The sequence below is a fragment of the Elephas maximus genome, chromosome 3, assembly GCF_024166365.1.
Source record: "Elephas maximus indicus isolate mEleMax1 chromosome 3, mEleMax1 primary haplotype, whole genome shotgun sequence".
Taxonomy (NCBI): Eukaryota; Metazoa; Chordata; class Mammalia; order Proboscidea; family Elephantidae; genus Elephas; species Elephas maximus.
In genome coordinates, this window is record NC_064821.1 from 162,364,807 (window position 1) to 162,382,103 (window position 17,297).

Below are 17,297 nucleotides of genomic sequence, written 5' to 3' on the forward strand. Positions count from 1 at the left end.
CAAGTATGTTAAGAAAATCTTTGCCCTACATTATTCAGTCACTCCCCAGTACTTACTGAATGCTGCCTACGTGCAGTGTGTTCAAGGTGCTGCATATACATCACTGTATATACAAACATCCCTGTCCCACGCATTCTGGTGTGGGAGAGGGAGAGAAAATAAACATAATAAATAATTAAACAGTATAAGATGATGATAAGTGCTATGGGAAAAACTAACAAAGGGTAAAGAAGATTTGAAAAGTTGAGGCAGAGCTGGTAACTTTAAACAACGTGCTCAGAGTAGGTCTCACTGAAATGAAACATTAAGCAAAGACTTGAAACAAAAGAGGGAGACAGTTATGTAGCTATCTGGTAGACAATCATTCCAAGCAGAACACGTAGCTAGTACGAAGGTCCTAAGGCAGGAGTGTGCCTAGCATACGAAAGGAACAGTCGAGGGAAAAGTAGAGTAACCAGATAAATTCAACAGATAACAAAGGGCCAAATCTATAGGACCTCAGTATAATACAGTAAGGATTTTGGCTTTTACTCTGATACAGGAAGCCACTGCAAACATTGAGAAGAGAAGTTACATAACGTGAAACATTTTAGAAGGGTCACTAGCTGTTGTGAAAAAGACACGCTGTATGGGAGCAAGGGTAAAAGCAAAGAGACCAGTTAGGGGACTACTACAATAATCCAGGTGAAAGGTAATGGTGGCTCAGATCAGGGTGATAGTTATGGAAATAGAAGTTGTCAGTTTCTGTACATACGTTGAAGAGAGAACCAACAGGATTTCCTGACAGATTAGGTGTGGGATGTGCGAAGAAAAGAGGAGTCAAAGATGACCAAACTCTGGCCTAAGCACAACTGCAAAGATGTTGTTGCCATTAACTGAGATGGAGAAAAAATACCAATGAAATAGGCTAAAGGGAGAAGATACGGAGTTTGGCTTTAGGATATGTTACATTTCAAATGATTATTACACATACGAGTAGAGATGTTGGGTAGACACCAGGTACAGGTTCAGAGGATAGATCTGGCCTGGAGATACATATTTGAGAATCATGAAAGTGATGAGATTACCCAGGAAGTGAACGCACATACAGAAGAAAAGAAGTGCAAGGGCACTCCAACATCGAGAGGCTGGGGACAAAAGAAAGACCAGTAAAGGAGACTGAGAAGCAGCAACAATAAGACAGGAGGACAACCAAGAAAGTGGAGCATCTTGGAAGCCCAGTGAAAAATGTATTTCTAGGAGGAAGGAGTGATCAACTGTGTCAAATTTTGTTGACTGGTGAAGATGAAGAGTGAGAGCAAACCCCGCACTTAACAAAACGGAGGTAGCTGAAGCTCTGTTCTTGAAAAGCAAGACAAAATAAAAGCATGTTTTTTGTGTGTGGTATTTTAGTAATTATCTTGAAATGTGTTTATTTTGGAAAGGTGTAACAATTATATTACCCAAAAATTATTTGAAAATTTTATTTAAAAATTTCAGACTACTTCAAAATTCCTGCAAAGCTGGTCCTTTCTAAAAATTTTAAGCCAGAAAGACAACTCTTCGCAGAGGCAGAAAGAAATGGTTTTTACTTTAAAGTCTTAATACCAATTTTTGTTTCTGGGGACTAAGCAACTGTATTTTTTATATCAACAAAATATACAGAATATGGATTACTAATTCAAATAATTTTTAAAATCTTACTAATTAAACATACAAATAAAACATGCTACAGATACAGCAAGAAACCCTGGTGGCGCAGTGGTTAAGTGCCACAGCTGCTAACCAAAGGGTCGGCAGTTCAAATCCACCAGGCAGTCCTTGTTAACTCTATGGGGCAGTTCTACTCTGTCCTATAGGGTCACTATGAGTCGGAATCGACTCAACGGCACTGGGTTTGTTTTTTTGGGGGATACATACAGCAGAAGATGTAAATGGGCTCATGGATGCATACTCATCTGAGTATCACAATGTACTTGTTTTGTAGTAAGTAGGGAATTGAAAAAAATCCAGCTTTTTAAGTCTGTGACTACATAAATACATATTCATAACATGCTATCATCCACCCATAAACACATACACAATCACACACACACTCTCAGAACCCTAGACCCATCTTTCTTGAAAAACAATAATAATACAAAAATTACCCTATTACGTGGCAGACATTTTTTAATTGTGCTTTAAGTGAAAGTTTACAAATCAAGTCAGTCTCTCATACAAAAACTTACATACACCTTGCTATGTAACCTTAGCTGCTCTCTTGACCCTGAATTCCTCGTGTGTATTCAACCAGCTTCTGTCCCCCTCAGCCTTCACATCTCCCCTCCAGACAGGAGCTGCCCACATAGGCTCATGTGTCTACTTGAGCCAAGAAGCTCACTCCTCATCACTATCATTTTCTGTCTTATACTCCAGTCCAATCCCTGTCTGAAGAGCTGGCTTCAGGAATGGTTCCAGTCCTGGGCTGACAGAGGGTCCGGTGGCCATGACCTCTGGGGTGCCTCCAGCCTCAGTCAGACCATTATGTCTGGTCTTTTTTTATTAGAATTTAAGTTCTGCATCTCACTGTTCTCCTGCTCCATAGAGGATTCTCTGATGTGTTCCCTGTCAGGGCAGTCATCGGTGGTAACCGGGCACCATCTAGTTCTTCCAATGTCAGGCTGATGGAGTCTCTGGTTTATGTGGCTCATATTTACCTTGTGTCTTTGGTGTTCTTCATTCTCCTTTGCTCCAAGTGGGTTGAGACCAATTGATGCAGCTTAGATAGCTGCTTGTTAGTATTTAAGACCCCAGCCACCACTTACCAAAGTGAGATGCAGAATGTTTTCTTAATAGATTTTATTATTGCAGTTGACCTAGATGTCCCCTGAAACCATGGTCTCCAGACCCCTGTCCTGTGGCAGGCATTTTTATAAGTGCTTTATATACATTATAAGCCTCAAAACTATCATATAAGTAGTATAATGCTTTCCTTTTTGCAAATAAAGTAAATAGCGGTTATACAACATGCCTAAAGACTGCATAAGTAAGAAAGGAAGGATTCAAACCTAGATGATCTATTTCCATTCAATGCTCTATGCCACTCCATATACTGCCTCTTTATTTTCCATCCTCTTTCATCTTCAGTCTCAATTTTTATTTTGAAGAAATACACAATGACCAAAATTAAAAATTCAATGTAATTGTTTGATAGCAGATAAAAAGACCAGAACATAGAATCATTCAATAGGGTGATAAATCAGAAGAAATTGTATAGAACAGGGAGACAAAAAGCATGAAAATAAACAGAAGAGGGTAGGACACCAGGGGAAAGAACTGGAAAATCGAACGCATTGTTGCTAGGTGCCATCGAGTCAGTTCTGACTCATGCTGAATTGGAATTCCAGTGAAAGTAAGGAGAGAGAATGAAGCAAAGGCAAAATTTGAAGATATAATGGCCAAGAGGGGCCCTGGTGGCGCACTGGTTAAGCGTTTACCTGCTAACCGAAAGGTCAGCAGCTTGAATCCACCAGCTCTTTCCTGGAAGCCCTGGGGGAGCAGTTCTACTCTGTCCTATAGGGTTGCTCTGAGTTGGAATCAACTCAACTACAATGAGTTTGGTTTAATGGCCAAGAATTTTCCAAAACTGAGGAAAAATAGCAATGCACAATTCAAAAAGACTAATAAACCTCACAGTAAAAATACAGAAGGCCAAAGAAAAATATTAAGAACAGAAAAAAGGGTTTACCTTAATAAGAGTTACTGTTAGATCAACAGAGCCCACTTCTCAGCAACAATGGAACCCAGAAAACAGTCCCTTGGTATCTCCAATGTGCTGAAACTAAATAACTGAGGACCTCAAATTCCATGCCCAGCAACAATAACCATCAGGAACATGGGCAAAATAAAGACATTTTTAGACAAACAAAAGCAGAGATTTTGTCACCAGCAGATCCATACTACATGAAATTTTCAAAGATGTACTTCCTCAAGCAAATAGAATGTGATCCCTGAGGGAAAGTCAGAGATGCAGAAGGAAGGAAAGACAAAAGAAGTGGTAAAATATGTGGATGACGGTAAGTGAACATCAACTGTATAAGGTTATTAATAATGTCTATTAGGGTAAAAAAGTTAAATTAAAAAAACATACAACAAAACATATAATCAAGAGAAGGTAGATGGAGATTTAAAGTTATAAGAGTCTTATCCTATACAATAAGAGAATAAATGTTTTTATGACCTTTAGACTTAGGTAAGTATGCGAACTGTGCTGTCTACAAAAACAACGAAAAGAAGAAAAACACTTCCAAACCAGTAGAGGATGAAAATAATGATAATAAATTTTTAATCTGATAAAAACTTAAGAAAACCAAAAGAGGTGGGATTAATAGTAGAAAGCTCAAAATAAAGTGAGACAAGATTTAAACCTAAATATATCAAAATAATTAGAGTACATGTAAACTGACAATACGTTCCAATTAGGAGACAATGATGTTTGATCTCATTTCTTTAAAAAATCCAATTATATGCAGTTTATAGAAGGCATACAGATTCAAAATCATTGATTAAAAAAACGAGAACAGGCAGTCCTTTGGATGGCCCAAACAGCTATAATTAGTCCCTGCCCCATCCCCCTCGCCATCTTTGGGCTTCAGAACAAACCACTGCACCTCTCCCTCCGAAGTCAGAATTTGAATGGTTTATCTAAATATGCAGCAGGACTGAACAGATACAATTCCGGGCCGGTGCCCACATGTCCAACTACCCTCCTCTTTGGGTAATCAGGCAAGGAAATTTGTACTGTGTTCTGTGCAGTGAAACACCCAACCCTGGAGTATAAAACCGGGTGGGGGAAGGTCCTCTGGGCCCTTTGCCCATGGTGCAAAATGAGGGTGCACACATGAAAGTTTTCCATCACCTGCCTGGACAGCTTTTAATCTGGGGGGACCACTATTCACTGAACTTTCCTGGTTGTATGTTGTCTATCGTCTGTAATTAAAATAGATTTCACTATTGCCAACATCGTGTACGTGTCTCATAGGTATGGCCTGATCAGGCTAAATGGACATAACAACCACAGAGTGGTTGTTGCAACTAGGGGAACTTCTCATTCCAGTGTTCTGGTAGTCAGCTGGGATTCAGAAACAGCCTTTAAGGCAACCTGCATGTGCAATGCAACAAATATAGAAAGAAATATACCATTCAAAAACTAATTAAAAATAAGCCATTGAACCTATATTAATATCAGGAAGAGTAAGACAAACGGTACTATCATAGATAACGATAAAGGGTTTAAACCTCCAAAAAGATTAAGTAATCTTACGTATGTATGCACTTAGTAACATAACCACAAAAATATAAAGCAAAAATTGGGATAAATGACAGGAGAAACAGAGAAGTCAACTATCACGTATAGGGGAGTCTAACATACCACTGTCATTAACTGACAGCAAAAGCAGACCAAAAAAACATTAGCAAGGACATATAAGAGTTGAACAACACACTTAATAAATCTGACCTTAAGAGACATATGTAGAATAGTAGATCCAAAAACTACAAAAAACACAATCTTTTCAAGCACTGGAGAAACAGTTATAAAAATAGGTTAAATACTGAGCCATAAAGCAAGTCTCAATAAATTTCAAAGAATTAAAATCCTATCGATTGTTCTTTGATCGTGATCCAATTAGGCAGGAAACGAGTATTTCGAAAAGTGAAAATCTCTAAAAGTTTGGAATTTAAACAATATTCTTCAGATTAGCCTACGGATTAAAAGAAATTACAATGGAAAACACAATATTGTAAAGTGAATGATAATAAAAATACTACATTATCAAAATTTGTGAGATGTAATTAGAGCAGTAGAGGAAAATACACAGCTTTAAATGTGTGTACTAGAAAAGAAGGAAGTATGAAAATAAATGAACACTCACCTCAACAAGTTAGAAAACAAACAGCCCAATAAACCAAATGAATGTAGAAGGAAAACAAAATGAGTAGAATATAACATGCAACAGAGGATCAACAAAGCCAAAAGTTAGTGTAATAAAGGGTTGTTGTTTTTGTTAGCTGCTGTCGAGTCAGCCTCGACACATAGCAATGCCATGTGTTATAGACTAGAATTGCCCCACACAGTTTTCAAGGCTGTAATCTTTATAGGAACAGATTGCCAGGTCTTTCTCCTGCAGAGCTGCTGGATGAGTTCAAATTGCCAACCTTTCAGTTAGTGGCTGAGTGTTCAACTACTGTGCAGCCAGGACTCCTACAGAAAATTCACTGGATGGCCTTAAGAATAGATTAGAGACAACATAGGAGAGAGTATGTAAACACGAAGATCGATCAATGGAAATTATTCAATCTGAAGAGCAGAGAAAAAAGACTGAAAAATAAGAGCAAGACCTTCAGAGACCTGTGGAAGTGTAATAAAACCAGTAATAAACATTCTAAAATACCAGTAACTGGTATCCCAGAAGGACAGGAAAGAAAGAATGGGGCAGACAAAATAATTGAAAAAATAACGGCCAAAATTTTCCCGTTATATTTAGTAAAAGACGTGGAAGTGTAATAAAACCAGTAATAAACGTTCTAAAATACCAGTAACTGGTATCCCAGAAGGACAGGAAAGAAAGAATGGGGCAGACAAAATAATTGAAAAAATAACGGCCAAAATTTTCCCTTATATTTAGTAAAAGACATAAATATACAGATTCAACACGCTCAGCAAAGCCCAAACAGGATACATAAAACAACAGCACACCTAGGTGCTTCTTGGTCAAACTGCTGAAAACCAAAAACAAAGAGAAAATCTTAAAAGCATTGAGAGGAAAAAAAGACATTATATATAGAACAACAATGAATCAAATTCTGACTTCTTATAAGAAACAACAGAGACTAGATAGAGTGGAACGTTTTTAATTGTAGAAAGAAAAAACCACCAACCCAGAATTACATACAGACTGAAAATATTCTTTAAGAATGAATATAAAGCAAAAACTTTTTCAGACAAAGAAAAACTAAGAATTCATCACTATAGAGGAGCACAATAAGAAATGCTAACCAAAGTTCTTCAGGTTGAGGTGGTATCAGGTTAAAATTCAGATCTTCGAAAAAGAGTGAAGAACACTGAAAATGTTAAACACCTGAGTAAATATTAGACTATTACTTCCCTCTTAATTTTTCTGAAATACACAAGACTGTTAAACCAACCATTTTAACAATGTATTTCAAGATTTATAGTATATTAGATATAATTCACTTGACAATTATAGCATGTAAAGGATGGGAGGGAAGGCTGAACAGACGGATATGGTTGCAATATTTCTGTACTTTACATGAAAAAACCCACTGCCGTCAAGTCAATTCCAACTTATAAGCAACCCTATAGGACAGAGCAGAACTGTCCATTGGGTTTCTAAGGCTGTAATCTTCATGGATGCAGACTGCCACATCTCTCTCCTGTGGAATGGCTGGTGGGTTCAAACCACTGACCTTTCAGTTAACAGCCAAGCGCTTAATCGCTGTGCTACCAAGGCTCCTTAACACTTTACATGAAGTGGTACAGTATTAACTTTCAGTTGACTATGAAATTATATATAGTGTGACTCCTACAGCATCACTAAAAAATAAATTTAAAAGCCCCAAAATAACAACAACAAAAAAAAAAACAGAGATTTAGATAAAAAGGCAATACATAAAGTAGGAAAAGAGAAACAAAAAAAAACAGAGGGAATTTAAATCAAACTGTATCAATAATTGCATCAATTCCAATTAAAAGGCAAATATTGTCATACAGGATAACAAAAGCAATATGCAACTAGATGCTGTCTCCCAAAGAAGAGGGCTTACAATTATAATGACACAGAGAGGCTAAAAGTAAACGAGTTTAAATATACACACACATACACACCACACACACACCACACACACACATATAATGCAAACAATAAGCATAAAAAGGGTAGAGTGGCTACATTAACAGTTGATAAAACAACTTCAAGACAAAAATATTACCACAGATGAAGGGCACATCATAACAATAAAAGAGTCAAAGCATCAGAAAGACCTATCATAAACTTACCTAACAATAAAGCTTCAAAATACATGAAGCAAAAAACTGACAGAAATAGACAACTGTACAATCATAGTTCAGATATTTTAACACCAGTCTCAGCAACTCATAAAATAATCACACCAAAAACAAACAAAAATCAGGAAAGATGATCTGAACACCACCATTAACCACCTTAACGTAACTATTATTAATAGAATACTATACCCAACAACTGCAGAACAAGCATTCTTTTCAAGTGTATTTACCATCAAAGATCGTATGCTGGGCCATAAACAAGTTACAATAAATTTAAGTTTTGAAATTATGCAAAGTATTTTCTCTGATCACAATAAATTTGAATTAGAAATCAAAACAATGAGATATCTAACCAACTCACAAATATGTGGAAAATGAACAACACTCTTCTAAATAACTGATGCATCAAAGAAATTCTAAGAGAAATCAGAAAATATCTTGGACTGAAAGATAATGAAAAAGAAAACATATCAAAATGTCTGAGATGCAGCTGAAGCAAGATTAGACAGAATTTATAGCTTTCAATACTTCTACTGGGAAAAAAGAGAAAGGCCTAAAATCAAAGATCTGTGATTCAAATTTAAGAAGCCTGGAAAAAAGCAAAGTAACTCCAAGTACAGAGAAAGAAATAATAAAAATAAGGCAGAAATCAATGAAACAGAAAACAGACCAAAAAAAGTTAAAATTGTTACAAACACAAAAGATGGTTCTTTGAAAATATTTAAAAAAATTATAAATACCTAGCTAAACTGATTTTAAGAAGAGAGAGAACACAAATTACCAACATCAGAACTAAAGGAGGGGTTATATCACTACAGATCGTAGAAACATGAAAGGCATAAGAAAGTTATATGAACAAATTTACACCGACGAATTTGATAACTTTGATAAAATCAATGAATCCCTTAAAAAATACAATTTACCAAAACTGAAACAAAATGAAACTGAAAATTTGAATAGCACTATAGAAACCCTGGTGGCATAGTGGTTAAGTGCTAAGGCTGCTAACCAAAAGGTCAGCAGTTCGAATCCACCAGGCATTCCTCGGAAACTCTATGGGGCAGCTCTACTCTGTCCTGTAGGGTCTCTAAGAGTCGGAATCAACTCAACAGCAACGGGTTTGGTTTTTTGGTTACGTATATTAGAAAAATTGAATTTATTATCAAAAGCCTTCACACAAAGAAAATTTCAGGCTCAGACAGTTTAATGCATGAATCTAGCCAGCATTTAAGGAGGAAGTAATACCAATGTTACAAACATTCTTTCTGAAAATAAAGGAAAAGAGAATACTTCCTACTTCATTTTAAAGAAGCCAGATAACTTTAATACCAAAACCTGACAAAGACACTACAAAAGAAAATTTCAGACCAAAATCCCTCATGAACATAGTTGTAAAAGTATGTAACAAAGTAATAACCCAGTAAAAAGTATGTAATAAAATAATAGGAAATCAAATTCAGCAGCACATAAAGAGGGCAATGCGTTGTGGCCAAGGAATATCCTAGGAATTGAAAGTTGGTTTAACATTTAAACTCCAGCATGAAGTTTATATACCATAATAGCAGAATAAAGAAGAAAAGCCTTATGATCACCTCCAGAGATGAAGAAAAAGTATCTAGCAACATTCAACATCCATTCATAATAAAAACGCTCAGCAAAATAGGAAGAGAAGGGAACTCCCTCAAACTGATAAAGGCATTTTATGAAAAATCTCCATTAACATCACACTTGGTGAAGTTTTTTTAAAGCAATATTATAAAGATCTTTTATTGAAATCTAGAAGACTATAAAACAACAGGCGGAGATCATTTGTTTAACCAAGACTGTAAACCCAAAAGTTATAAAAGACATTTGGATAAACATTTAAAACTTCTGAATGACCAAAATACTATAAATAAAAATAGCAGACAAATAGTAGAGCAGGGAGAGAAGAGGTGATTCTATAATCTACAAAGTACTCTTACAAACTAACTGGAAAAAGACAAGCAACCCAAGCAAAACTTAAAAAAAAAAAAAAAACCTATTGTTGCTGAGCAGATTCCAACTCATTGCAACCCTATACAAAATAGGAGAACTGCCCCATAGGTTTTCCAAAGAGCGCCTGGCAGATTTAAACTGCCGACTTTTTGGTTAGCAGCCGTAGCTCTTAACCACTGTGCCACCAGGGTTTCCAAGCAAAGCTTAGGAATAGATAATTCACAAAAAGCAAATCTAAATGTCCAACAAATTTATAGAAAAGTTGCTCAAATTCACTAGTAGGAAAAAAATTAAGACAACAATGAGTAGTGCCTTATGGGTACCAATCTGCCAAAATTTCGAAAAAACTTCTATCTGCAGGCATTTAGGTACTCTCACACATTGCTGGTGCAAATGTCATGTACTACAGACTTTTTGGAAAATATTTTGGAGTATCTGTTAAATTTAAAAACACATATACCCATTGATCCAGCAATTCCACAGTAGGAATTTATTCTACAAAACTAAAACGACATAACGCCCTTTGACCAGCAATCCCATTCAAAATAATCATTTCCAAAGAAATAAAATCCCCACTACACAAGGGCATATGTAAAGGTATACTGTTGTAGCAATGTTTAAAGAGGCAAAATAATGGAAACAAATCAATACCACTGATAAGGTATAACTAACCCATGTCCCAGTTATGCAGTTATTATAAAGACTGATTTAGATTTTTATCAAATAGCCTGGAAGAATACTTCTATGAGTCTTTGTAAGAGTATTTTTCTCAAGGATAAACGAGAGCAGAAAAACAACCAGCTAAACAAACAAACAAAATGAGCCCCACCCTGTAGGTATGTTTGTATTTCTGTGTGCTGGATCCTATCATGGAAAGAGAAAAACATCAAAGGACAATGCTCTATTGTTAACATGAGTTGGCTTTCAAGCAGCAGGACTGGAGGAAGGCCTGTGTGGGGGAACAGGCAGATGCAAGCCTAAGCCAACTAAAAAAAAAAGAAGTAATTACACTTATGTCAACTTAAGTAAAATCATGTATTGGTATGGGTATATACAAAGTATATACAAAGAAGCTAAATGAAGATTAAATTTATAAAATGCTCAGGACATGGTCCCTGAAAACCTTTCTACTTTAATCTCAATCAAAATTTGAAGTTTTGCAACGTAAACTTGATTTTTCAGTTTTTTTCCTCTATTTAGACAAAACAAACAAAAATGTCCTCCAGTCTTTCTTCATATCAGAATTAAGATTTAATTATTCTATAAGAAGATAATATGACTCTTACGATGATAGTGAAGGAAACATCAGAAAATCTGTCATGAAACTAAGGAAAAAGAACAGGTATGTGAACATCACTTGGCCATATCCATCTGCGGAGGCTGTTCTGAAACTCCAGCTGGCTTTTTCTCTCACATGAAGGTAATTTACATTACATCCAGTACATGAAATAAGAGAATAGTAGAGTCAGGTTTAAGGTTCAGTAATAAATGCTGACTTCTCAATATAAACACAAACTCCATAAAGTTGTCTGTTAGAAAGAAATAACTAAAATAGATTAGTTTATTTCAAGTAATCACAGAATCATGTCTCCAAAACAAAAAAAATACTCCTAACTTTTATTCAAAAGGCAGGTGCAAGGACAGCAAGAGTCACATTTTCAGGTACTTTCCAAGTACCCACACTGAAATGAATAATAAACTTTATTTTAAGAAGAAATGAGCAGCAACAATTTCAGCCAGCATAAATTATTTAAATGTAAGTTAAAATGTGTTGACATTATTCAAATTTTAATTGTGTATCTCTGAATGATTTCTAAAGTTGTCCAAAGAAAACAGTTAATCCATTTCTAAGTGGAAAGTGTTTTCTATTAGAATGAAACAGATTGCAAAGAATCATGTTTTAAAAAAGTTCACTTTGAACTTCAATAGCATAGGTACTATAACACTCTATAGTCAACATCATGAATTGTGCCTGCCTTTATCACTAATAAGATTTTCAGCAATAGAAAGTCCTGATTTTTAGACATATTGTTTTCCATTTTGACACAGAGAGATCAGCAGGTGGTGTTAAAGAAGAAAAACGGGAGGAAAAGTACTCTGAACCCATTATAGCACTAAACGGAAATGAATACGCAAATAAAAGAGACATTTTATAACCATACGGGTAAGCAAGTGAAATCTAGACTTAGAGAAACAAGTGACAGAAATTGGAATGAAGCTAAGAAAGGTGAACTGTTTCAAAGTAAGGACACCTTTTAAAAAATCAGAAAATATTTTAAAGAAAACATGCTTTTGCTTATATGCAGAAAAAATAATTCGTCTTAAAAAGTGTGTGTGGAGAGAACTAGAAAATTCTAGGGATAAAAAAATCAAGAATCTAATTCTTCCAGCACAGATACACACACAAAACGCAGTTTACCTTTTCAGATTGACCATTGCCCAGGGAATCCCAGTAGGTGTGTTAAAAGCAGGAAGGAGTTTCTCAGCCAATTGCACTGCTTTGATCTTGAATATCTAGGTAAAAACATAAATATTCGTAATTATAGCCATCAGTAAGCATCTGCTCATCTCTCATGGATACATATCACAATGCACTCGGTTAAAAAAAAAAAAAGACATCATCTCTTTCGCATCAGGAGCATACAGCAATCAGAGCATTTGTAAACTGGATACTTTGTACCCAAGATACAAAGGCCTGAAACTACAATTTAACTGAAAGTGAAGAACATGGTTTGGTGTTGACACTATATTTTCGCCTGGCAAAAAACCTAAAACATTAGGCCACCAAATTTTCAGCCAAGGAATACGAGCTTAGTTCAAATATTAAGACAAAAGAAAGAGATGTAATCCAACTCAGACAAATGGCCTTGGATTACTGAAACCATGTTTATGTCTAAACATTTTCCATCAAGATTTAACAAGCATTATAAAAAGGAAAGAAAATGTAGACTGTTCATATTCCAAGTTTACCTTCAGACATATAAATGCTTTGTGCCTCTCTGCCCCATTTGCTGCTTTTTTGGTATCCCAAACAATAAATTGCCTAAATATCAGTGGCCTCTAAACTCTTTAAACCAGGTACTATTATCAAGATATATATAGTAAAATTTTTAATATTTTCTTAGCATTTTCCCATAGATTGGCTTGTGTACCCCACTTTGAAGACCACTGATTTAGAGGCTCTGAACTGAGACTGGGTCATAACGTTTGATTAGAAGCAGCAGCACATTCACCAATCTACCTCAGGTCTATCCCCTCTCAGGCTGATTAAAAATTGCTTGGTTATTTAAGGTCTCATCTTTTCATTAAAGCTGAATGTTTTTGATAAAACATTATTAAAGCCTTTAAATAATATGTAGTTGAACAGACCAAAGTTCTGAATTGTGAAAATATTAAACAAAGCATGACGACATTATTGTGGTAGAATATATTAGAGAAGAATAGGTGCAAGTAGACAAAAAAAAGAATGACGTTAAAATGTTCTGCAAGGTAACTTCAATATGGTAAGAACCACTCAGCAGACCTTTTAATTACATACACTCATATATTCACAATTTACCATTTCCTTTAATACTTACCTTAATATAAAATCTCAAATAAAAACATAATAATTTAAAGTCAACATCTGAATAATTTTCTCTTATTCAACTCATTAATTCAGAAACGCAAATGTAAATTCATTTCTCTTAGCATTAATATTTACATGTTAACAAAGACAGGTTACATTTTATAGTAAACAGTATCACTTCTATTTACCATGAGAACAAAGGAACCAAATTTTCATCTAAGAACTAGTATTGTTATTGTTAGTTGCCTTCAAGTCCATTCTGACTCATGCAACTCCATGGGTCCAGAGTAAAACTGCTCCCCAGAGTTTTAAGGCTGTGACCTCTGGAAAGCAGATCAGCAGGCCTGTCTTCCGAGAGACCTCTTAGTGGGTTCCAGCTGCCAACATTTCAGCTAGCAGTTGAGTGCTTTGTTATCTATTTGCTAATCATTTATTTTTGTATCACATCTTTTCTAAGTATGAAACTAATATTAAAAATGGTAAAATGATTTATAAATATAAATTTTTTCACAATAGAAAGCAGTCTCATTTCGCTTACAGAAGTAATCAATAACATATTGTCTAATTTTCAACTAACTACCCTGTGTCATTAATTACAGTTAACATATATAGTAACCAATTCTAATGGACACTCCAAAGAGAAAACACCTAAGGCACTGAGAAACTCTTCTTATAGTTACTTAATTTATTCAAAAATATACAAACTCTTTAATGATAAATACATTGTAGCATTAAATTCTCTGTTTTCAGAATCACATTTTGGTAGACAAGAGCGAAAACTCCAACATATTTTAGTACACAGTACCAGCAGCTAATTTAAAATAGTTTTTAGTACACAATGCAGACAGGTAAGACAAAATACACAAGGTATCAAAGAGTATACAGTAAAAAAAAAAAAAAAAGTCTTTTTCAATTCTGTCCCTCAACCATCTACAATGCAATCGGCCATCAGTTTCTTGAATATCTAGTAAATAATGCATGCTGATCAGTTTCATAGTTCCTAATCTCATTTCCTGGCCTCCCATACACACATTTTTGTCTCTCTCTCCCTCATGTACAGTATCATACACTCTATTCTGAACATGCTTCTTTCACTTAATCGTATCTTAGAGATCTTTCCAAATCAGCACACAAAGGGCTGCAGAATTACTTCTTATATGAATATACCATAATTTATTTAATCAGTTCCCTAAACTGATGGACATTTAAATTTGTTTCCAAACTACGTTGTTATTGTTAGTTGCCATCTACTTGGCTTCCAACTCAGGCGACGCCACGCACAATGGAATGAAATACTACCTACGTGAAGTACGCTGGCCGGCAAACAAGCCTGGGTTATACAGCTATATAAAATAAATTCAGAACTAGAATTGTTTGATCAATGGGTATATTTATTTGTCATTTTCACAGCTACTGCCAATTTGTCCCTTGACTATATACTCTTCCTCATGGCTCACTCTCTTATCTCCTTCAGGTCTTAACATAAATGTTACTGTCTCGGGTACTCCCTGGACATCCTATTTGAAATAATAAACTCCTTATCCCCTTCCCTGCTTCACTTTTCTCCTTAGCACTTATTACTAACAGTGTATGTATGCACTGTATATGTGGTTACACACATACATTCTCTGAATTTCTATCTTATTTATTGTGTTTCCCCACAGTAGACTGGAAGCTATAGGTGGGCTGGAAGTTTTTGTTCTATTCACTGTTATACTGTCAGTGCTTAAACGAGTGTCTAACATATAGTAGGTGCTCAACAACCGTTGAATGAATCAATTTAATAAGCCAAAGGGCACAGAGATTTATAATAAACAAGGAAATTCTCTCCTCCAGCTTCTATATCACCCCCATCTACCTGAGATATCTGATGTTAACATTCAACAATACTATAGGCTACAAAAATGTTTGGATAATGATGGAAATCATAATGGCAAACATATTTTAATTCATTTAATCCTCACAACAACTCAATGAAATAAGTAATACTATTAGTCACATTTTACAGAATAGGAAAGTGAGATATAAGTAACTTTCCCAAGGTCATACACCTACTAAGTGGTGAGCCTTGGTTTAAACCCAGCCAGTCCAACTCCACAATCTATGTACTTAACAACTTCACTGCTTTGTTGTTGTTAGGTGCCATCAAGCTGGTTCCCATTCATAGCGACCATATGTACAACAGAATGAAACACTATCTGGTCCTACACCATCCTCACTATCACTGCTATGTTTGAACTCGTTGTTGAGACCACTGTGTCAACCTATCTCATTGAAAGTCTTCCTCTTTTTCGCTGACCCTCTATTTAACCAAGCATGATGTCCTTCACCAGAGACTGGTCTCTCCTGATAACAAGTCCAAAGTACGTGAAGTGAAGTCTTGCCACACTCCCTTCTAAGGAGCATTCTGGCTGTACTTCTTCCAAGACACATTTGTTCATTCTTCTGCCAGTTCATGGTGTATTTAATATTCTTCACCAACACCACAATTCAAAGGAACCAATTCTTCTTCAGTCTTCCTTACTCATGGTCCAGCTTTGGCATGCATGTGAGGCAACTGAAAATATCATGGCTTGGGTCAGGTGCACCTTAGTTCTCAAGGTGACAATTTGCTTTTTAACACTTTAAAGAGGTCTTCTGCAGCAGATATGCCCAATGCAAAACATCATTTGATTTCTTGACTGCTGCTTCCATGGACATTGATTGAGGATCCAAGTAAGATGAAATCCTTGACAACTTCAATATATAAAATCCAGCGGTGGTTCAGTGGTAGAATTCTTACCTTCCACGTGGAAGGTCAGAGTTCGATTCCCAGCCAGTACACCTCATGCACAGCCACCAGCCATCTGTCAGTGGAGGCTTGGGTGTTGCTATAATGCTGAACAGGTTTCCATCAAGCTTTCAGACTGGCAAGCTAGGAAGAAAAGCCTGGCGACCTACTTCCAAAAATTGGCCAATGAAAACCTCACAGATACACAAATGATCATGGGGCTGCTGCAGACCAGACAGCACTTCATTCTGTTGTGCATGGGGTTGCCATGAGTCAGGGGCCAACTTGAAGGCAATTAACAACACCACGTAATCTTAAACCTTCCACTGTTTTGTCTTAATTTTTATAGTTAATAATATTTAATATAGGAAACCCTGGTGGCACAGTGGTTAAGTGTTACAGCTGCTACCCAAGAGGTCAGCAGTTCGAATCCACCAGGTGCTCCTTGGAAACTCTATGGGGCAGTTCTACTTTGTCCTGTAGGGTCGCTATGAGTCGGAATCAACTCGACGGCAGTGGGTAATATTCAATACAGTCAATAATTCTCAAAATACTTTATTAGTTTATATGCATACCTCTTTATCCTATATCTTACATCCTGTCTCTTGAATGATAGTTTGGCTAATATAAAATTCTAGGTTGGCAATTATATATTTTATCTTCCGACATCAACTGCGCTAAGAACTCTACTGTCAGATGCCATTCTTTTGTTAAGTAATTGGTCCTTTCACTTTGGTAGTTTTTAATATTTCCTGTTTATTCTTGAAATCTTTTTCAAATATTAATTCAAATCTTTTAAAGTACTGGTTCTCTATCATTTATTCCATAAACCTCATCTGGGCCTCCTGAGAAACATTCTTTAAAGCCTCCCAATCTATCTTTTTTTCTTATCTTCTCTCTCTGACTCTCTATGCTTCGATGAATTTTCAGTACTG

General features: G+C 35.9%; 1 protein-coding gene across 1 annotated transcript in view; it reads right to left on the bottom strand.

The window, feature by feature from the left end:
- The window catches only part of MAN1A2 (mannosidase alpha class 1A member 2), a 234,726-nt gene that overhangs the window by 107,920 nt on the left and 109,509 nt on the right, over nt 1-17,297 (bottom strand). Inside the window, exon 6 of the mRNA XM_049879976.1 lies at nt 12,444-12,538. Coding sequence (XP_049735933.1) covers nt 12,444-12,538 — 95 coding nt within the window. The remainder of the gene's footprint in view (nt 1-12,443; nt 12,539-17,297) is intronic.